Source organism: Oreochromis niloticus, linkage group LG7 (genome assembly GCF_001858045.2).
Source record: "Oreochromis niloticus isolate F11D_XX linkage group LG7, O_niloticus_UMD_NMBU, whole genome shotgun sequence".
NCBI lineage: Eukaryota > Metazoa > Chordata > Actinopteri > Cichliformes > Cichlidae > Oreochromis > Oreochromis niloticus.
The window spans coordinates 44,117,333-44,124,727 of NC_031972.2; the positions used below are offsets into that span (position 1 = coordinate 44,117,333).

Here is a 7,395-nt window from a genome sequence, read left to right on the forward strand (position 1 = left end):
AAGATATCCTGCATATTTGTTTAACATGTGCATTGAAGGTCAAAAATGACTCCAAGATTCCTCACAGGAAGCCAAAGTAATGAAATTCAGATTTGGTTAGACACATTGTTTCTAGGATCCTCTCCTTTCTTTCTTTCACTTTTCATAAAGAGATTTTTACTCTTATGTTTCAGGGTGTTTAGACTCCTTGTGGAAGAAAACTGTAAGCACACCATCAAATAAATCGAACAAAAGATGTGGTTGGCATGGATCTTGGAGCAGAAGTTGTTTTTTGTTCACAAGCATTTTCCCACTCCTTTCCTCTCTTGTTATCAACAGGAAAGCTGTGAAGCCTAATATTACTTCCCTTGTTTCCTTTCTACTCAAAATTGCAACCTAAAGCAACACAGTGTGGCATCGTTCAAGGACATTTCATATGCTGCTCGTGTATATTAATGAGCTATTTATGCACTTCGTACTCGGGGTACCTTTATGATGATTCAAAGCAAACACGCAATCTTTAATCTAAATGCAAAAAAGGTGAACAGCTGCTGGTAATTATAACTCAACAGACCACACCTGTCTACAAAGTGTTCATACGTGTTTAGAGTGTTGGCTTTGTCACAGGAGGGTTGCAGGAGCAGCGTGATATTAAAACACATCCCTACTCTGTGTACTGAGTGCAGCAGCCTGGTTTGATTCTCTCCACTGGGCCTCCTGCTGCTCTTTATTACTCTGCTTCTATAAAAGAAAAACAGTGGTTACTGGATATAACTCCAGATCTATGAGTAGCCAGTGTCACTGGAATCCAGAACTCAAGCAGATGATGATACCCCATGAAGGTAGAGAGAGGTACTTGATTTTATTTTTTGGAAACTATCCCATGATGCAAAATCTTCGTGCAAACGATGTTTCAACACATCTAATCAAACATTTAGTCATAAAACTTATTTAGGCAAAATTTAGTCGTCTTGCATTTTTAAAATCTCACTAGTGGATTTCTTATGCTCATTCCTGTTTTTTACTAGAGGATGGAGAGCCAAAATCAACTAATTAAATACATTATTAAATTATTAATTAAATGTCTCAATAATTAACTACAATTACAATTTTGATTAAAGCCAAGTGTGGCACACAAATGCCGCCAGCTGCTGACAACTTTAAATTCCTTTAACTAGAAGTGTCTTTTAATTGTGTTTAGAGGTGAGGAGCAGGAGCACAATCACTTCCATGTATATCTAACACACATGACAATGAATGTGACCTTGAAGTTAATTCTCTATTTTTTCCCTTTTTAGGCACCGTAGTCACTTGTCTGTGGCAGTTTGTCTGACAGCCACTTAGACTGACTGCATAAGCAGAGAAATATTCTGACTCAAAAATACAGTGTTGTGCAAAAGTCTTGAGCCACCCCTCATTACTTTATTTTGCATCCAATGAACCAGATTTTCTGTAACTTTTTAAAGGTTCTCTTGCCGAATAGCCCTCCAGGTTTTCTAGAGTTCTTTCAAAGTTTTTCTTTAAACACTTTCACTCATTTCCAGTCCAGTCCTTGTACCTGATCATTTTGACTGTATATTGTAATATGCTCTTCAGTTTAGGCCACCAGCAGCCTTGATATGTCAGGATTTCACAATGTGGATTGCTATGGTGATGGAGACGCATCAGCTCCCCCCCCCTCCTCACAGAAATTAGCAGAAGCACTTTGACTTTTGAAAGCTTGTTTTGTGCCAGAGATGACAAAAAAAAAAAAAAAAAAAAAAAAAAAAAAATCCACCTGCAATGAAACCATACATCGCAGAATTTAACAGACTTGAGAAATTTCACAGTGAAGGCCTCATTTTCTTCAAGGCCACTGGGCTCGCTTTTGTTGAGGGCATCTGTAGATCATGTTTTCCCATTTTATGTGGTGGCCTTTGAGTTTGTATGGGTGACAGTTCGGTTATCTTTTCCTTTGTGAAGAATTGACCTCAGTGGGGCTTCCTGTTATCAGCCAAACTTATTTCTGTAAAAACCCATACTTAGAGAAATTGGTGAAAAATATACTTTATTCCGTTCGCTCTGTGGTGCCGCACTGAGCTTCACACTCTGGTTTCAGTTCTCAGCGATAACAGCAGGCAAGTCGCTCCACCTAGTGCTCACAAGAAGAACTGACTTCATAAAAATCTAGTGTTAAAACCAAATCCATCTTTTATGTGAATGCATTAAATACATGAACTTCAAGGAGACCGCAATGAAATGTACACATCAGTTTAACAAAAACTGAAACCTTTATTTCAGATTTCATTTCCTTTTTCTTACAAAAAAGTGCACCTTGGAATGCTCGTTGTTAAATGGACCCAGTGTGTTGTCACGGTTGCTTTAAGTTGATACTTTTCTGGTGCATTAAGACAGCAGCCACTGAATTACCCCAAACCCCTCCCCCTGGACCACAGAGCCGAGTGTTAAAACAAGGTGGCCTGCACGATATCTCCCTAAACCCACCCACTTGCCCCCTCCTTCCCCAGTCCGGCTCTCCCAGTTAACCTTATAGCAGAGCTCTACTCCTTGGCGACTGCGAATGGCTTCTCCACCTCAATTTTTCCACAGTCGTGAATGACGACATCTTTCAGAGGTTTGTCACGCCCGTCGGTCTTTGTTTCCTCGATCTTCCTCACCACGTCCTAGAAGATAAAATGATGAACATATAGTTACACTTTCCCCCTGAACAAGACTAAGTTTAATTAAAAAAAAAAAAAAAAAAAAACAAACAAACAAAAAAAAACCAAAAAAAACAAAAGGGTTAAATTGAAAGACATTTACTTGAGCAATCTTATGTACAGTTTAACCTTGAACCACAAAATAATTGCCAGAAAATGCAATTTAGTTTTTATTGAAGCTTAATAAAAACATTTGCATAACTTGATGATATATTGCTACATGCAATTTATTGCCTAAAATGTATAGTGCACTTTATTTACAGTTTAAAGAAAACTTAAAAAAAATAAAATACTGGCGTAATGTCCTTAGTTACATTCCACTTGGTTAAACTGGTAGTTTTAAAACATTAATAAATACCAGTTAGAAAGAAACCACTGCTCAAGCCCCCTACTGTAACAGTGCAGGGGTTTTTGGGTGTTGCATACGCTTAACTTCCAGCTAATTATCACAAAGTTTTGGTGACTTTGGAGTTACACACCACTTCCTCCCAGCTCATCATGCCCTGCTGGATGATTTCCCTTACATTTAACCATGCATTTTCAAACCTGACATGTTTAGAAGTTTTAAAAACACCCCTGTATGATAAATTATGTTGTGCTTATGTTGTGCTGCTTTGATATGCAGAGCACACAGTAGTACCTAGCTGTAAAACGAATGGAAACTCACCACTTTCTACCTTGCATTTACTTTTCATCTCACACCCAGACACGTGGAAAGCTACTAGCAGTTTTCTACTCTTTGAGCACTCAAAGCACTTTCTTACAACAAGCCTCACTCACACAAACATTTAGTGCCTTTTTAAAATAAAATGCCCAAACCCTTTTAATCTAACGGCCACACCCTCACACAGAGTTCAGGTATCTTGCCCAAGGATACTCTGACATGCAGACTAGAGAAGCCAAGGAGGGCTCAAACCACCAACCTTCTGATTAGTATACAAGCCACTATCTCCCAAGCCACAGCTCCCCCATCTGGCCAGTAAGCTGGCTCAATGTTCTCATGTAGTCTGTAGTGCCACATTCTGGTTTTCTTGAAGTTTGTGAAAAGAAACTAAACTACGGGAAAATTACCAAGTTTAGAAACTCAAACAGACTTCGCATGAAAATGCCCATAAGCATCAACTCAAAAGGACAGACAAGCTCCTGCCAGCCTGCCAAGAATCCCAGGCATGTCTAGACTTGCGTACATCAGCACAGTGACTCCTTGGCGAGCCAAAGCTGACGGCTAACTGTCACACACACCTAAACTGGGTCAAAGATCTGGGAACAAAGGCAGCGGCATGCAAAAACCCTTTAAAGTTTTAGGCAGATTTTACTGACTGGGGCTGTCTTAATTATCTCGGCTCAAACTGAACAACGCGTTTGAGCTTTTAGAAATGTGCGTGCCTGATTTATAAGAAGGGATGTCATTTTATTGCAATTATTTTATTTTCCCCAATTGCTAAATCTGAGTAAGAAATTGAACAATAAACTGATGAACTGTCTGTTTTAGAGGCTCAGATCAGCTCCTAGAATTCATATTTCAGGTGATAACCCTCCCCCTGAAGACCTTGAGCCATTTACATGACTCAGTGTCACACTCACCATGCCCTCCAGGATTTTTCCGAACACCACGTGCTTCCCATCCAGCCATGGAGTCTGAACTGTGGTGATGAAGAACTGGGAGCCATTGGTGTCCTTGCCAGCGTTGGCCATGCTGAGCCAGCCAGGCCCGTAGTGCTTCAGCTTGAAGTTCTCGTCAGGGAAACGGTCTCCATAGATGCTCTTGCCTTCAAAGAGAAAAAGGTTTATATACAAGTTATTTCCACTCCCTCCCTGCACTGACCTTTGCACCTCATTTGAATGGCCTGATTGCTGCAAACGCTTATCTTCACTTTAATTATTCAGGAACGCTGAATGCAGTCGCTCTCTGAATGAACTCGACGAGTAAAGCCACAAAAATGGTAAACGAGTGTTTGTGAACTGAACTAGCTTTTAGCACACAATAGATATGTTGATGCTGACTGTCTGTGAATTTGGCTAGAATTGAACCCGTGACCTTTAGCTTGCCAAACCAATGTGTTAACCACAGACAGATTTAACTATGTCAGCACATTGCGATTATGTGCCCAACCCCAATCCCAAGGTAAACCTGGACAGTGAAAATGGAAATTAATTCCTGCAAAAACAAATCTGTCAGGTCCTGACGTCTCACCTCCAGTGCCGTCTCCTCTGGTGAAATCTCCACCCTGGATCATGAACTGCTTGATGACTCTGTGGAATTTGCTGCCCTTATAACCAAATCCTTTCTGTTCAATTGCAAAACACACAAATTTATCATGAGCACCACTTGAAACATCCAAAATGAATGAGCAGAGAAATACTGATTTTAGTTTCTGCCCATTTTGACCCCCCTCCCCCTCCCCCTCCCCAGTTTGTTCACAAATAACAGGCTCAATGGTGACAAAAGGAAAAATGAATGGCTTCTCACCTCTCCTGTTGCCAGGGCAGCAAAGTTGTCGACTGTTTTGGGAACGGTTTTCCCAAACAATCCGATGACAATCCTTCCAACGTCTTCATCACCAATTCTAATGTCGAAGAAAACCTATTAAAAAATAAATTAAAAAAGCAGTTTATAAAATCATTCAGTCACACCATGTTTTTGAAAAAGATATTTTGATGGATTTCCATCTATCCATATTTTTCTGCAGGCATGACCGTAGCACTCTAAGCACAGTAACCCAGCCCTCACTGTCACAAGCTACCAGCGCCACGGTCTTCAGCACGGACACAAACAGCCAACATGTCCTCCGTCTGGCCAGAGAAGGAGGCGTCCAAATGCTTAAACATTTGTATAATTTTAGGCAAATGCCACGGCTCATCTCTGCAGTTCCACCGTTCTCCAGAAGACTGGATCCAGAACTCAAGCTGTGTGTGGAGGTGAGCCCAGCTACATCTAATTTTAGTTCTCAATCTCTTGAACTAGCTCTGCCTCCTTCCTGAGAGAGGCGATGTCCTGATCCGTGTCCCAAGAACCAGGTTGGGAACCGAGGATCAAATCTCAAAGGCATCCCCCTCCACTGCTTGATCCAAGTTACTGATATTTAACAAAAAGGGAAAACTGGTGGGTCAGAATACTTAAATAGCTAGTTTATGATCTTCACAACACTGAGAAGATTAAACTCCATGTAATTTAATTAACTGACAGCTGCAACCTAACCTCCTCTCTGCTAGATAGTTTGCCTGCAGACACTTCCATGTAAAATTTTAAGACTTTTAAACACTGTGCTCATGTAAGCAAAGCAAGAGCAATCATTAGATTCAGAATTTTTAGTGCCTTTCTTCCCTTTGAGGTTGTCACTTGCTGTTATTTGGTGGTTGGTCTGAACAACAGTTGCATGTAGTTAAATTTTTGTTTTTCAGACAGAAAAAAAAAAAAACCCTCAAGGACTTAGTTCATCAGTTTGTTAGTAAGATTAAGGTGAAAAAAATTAAATCAAAGTACATTTTTCTTCATCTAATGGCCAAAAACAGCAAAATGCAGATTTCGAGTCTGGGGAAATCCCAAAAGACAACAACGCTGCTGAAGGACAATTTTAATATTCAAAATATCCCTGGTGTTTGTTTTTTTTGTTGTTTCTTTGGTTGAATATCAGTCTTATAATACCTGCAGCATAGAAGTCCTGATGGTTAATGTGTTAAGTCGTGTAAAGACTAAAAGGATTTTTCCCTCTATTTTTTTTTTTTTTTATTATAGTATAAAATATTATACCGAAATATCGTTTCAGCTGGCTTTATTATTGCAAGAAGTCAACATGTATAGCAGTTTATTTATTTTTTATTCAACTACGAAATCCTTTGATTGCATGATAAACTATGGGAAGAAAATTTTGCTTAAATTCAACTCTGACCTGATACCACATATTATACATTTATTTAATAATGAAAGCAACTACTTGATGTTACTCATCGGGTTTTATAGTCCGTCTGTTCCAGCATGATGGCTCAGTTAACGGCCAGTTCAGAGCTTCCTTCAAACTGTAGACGTGGACAAATCAGGCACAATATGCCAGACAAAAACACCCGAACCCCACACATAGCTGCGGTCTTATCTCTTAATATTAGATAAATAAATGCACAGATAAAGAAAAGCCAAAGTAAGGTGGGGCCATTTATGAACAATGTGTTTGGGATTGCATACAGTTAAGATAAAGGCCTAATATTCTTGTCGAGCTAGCTCCTTGGATCTCCATGGACAGCTAGCTCTGGAATATTAGTCCACCAGCGTCAGTCTAGTCCTGGCCTTACGGAGTGCTTTATTAAATGCACTCACGGCTAATATCGAAAAAGCTTAAATGTCTGCTAGCTTAGTGAAGCAGACGCCGTCCTGCAGGCCAGCTTGGTTGTGACGTGGCTTTACAAGCTGCAGCTTCCCGTTAGCATCAGCGGACAGCGAGAAATAAGAGCAAAGATTTTCTGCTAGCAAGCTAACACCCACCTTCGCTGTTACTTTGGGGCCTTTCTTCTTCTCGTCAGCAGCCGAGCCATTCGGGAAAGCGAGAAAAATCAGGGATCCCACAATAACTGTAACAGCTATGAGGAACTTCATCCTTCTCTCACAGAGTCTAACCATCAACGAGAAAAAAAATTAACAGCCCGGGAACGGCCTGTTAGCGCTGCTACGTTTATAAAGGGCCGGGGGGAAGGAGTGAGTGTGGTATCCGGGGGTGGAGACTGT

The 7,395-nt window shown here is 40.4% G+C and overlaps 1 protein-coding gene across 1 annotated transcript; it reads right to left on the reverse strand.

Annotated features, from left to right (window-relative positions):
* Nucleotides 1–2,230: 2,230 nt before the first annotated feature.
* ppib (peptidylprolyl isomerase B (cyclophilin B)) lies at nucleotides 2,231–7,395 on the reverse strand. Its single transcript, XM_003447514.4, has 5 exons — nucleotides 7,156–7,395; nucleotides 5,149–5,262; nucleotides 4,873–4,966; nucleotides 4,263–4,447; nucleotides 2,231–2,642 (listed from the first exon to the last, which is right to left on the reverse strand). The coding sequence occupies exons 1-5, from the start codon at nucleotides 7,288–7,290 to the stop codon at nucleotides 2,520–2,522; spliced, it is 651 nt and encodes a 216-aa protein (XP_003447562.1). The 5' UTR covers nucleotides 7,291–7,395; the 3' UTR covers nucleotides 2,231–2,519.

Excerpts from the sequence above, each read along its gene's own strand:
- ppib (XM_003447514.4), bottom strand. The coding sequence starts at position 7,290 with ATGGTTAGACTCTGTGAGAGAAGGATGAAGTTCCTCATAGCTGTTACA. Across the intron at positions 4,967-5,148 it reads CTGCCCTGGCAACAGGAGAG|AAAGGATTTGGTTATAAGGG; the intron begins GTGAGAAGCCAT and ends GCAATTGAACAG. Across the intron at positions 2,643-4,262 it reads GAAAAATCCTGGAGGGCATG|GACGTGGTGAGGAAGATCGA; the intron begins GTGAGTGTGACA and ends TTTATCTTCTAG.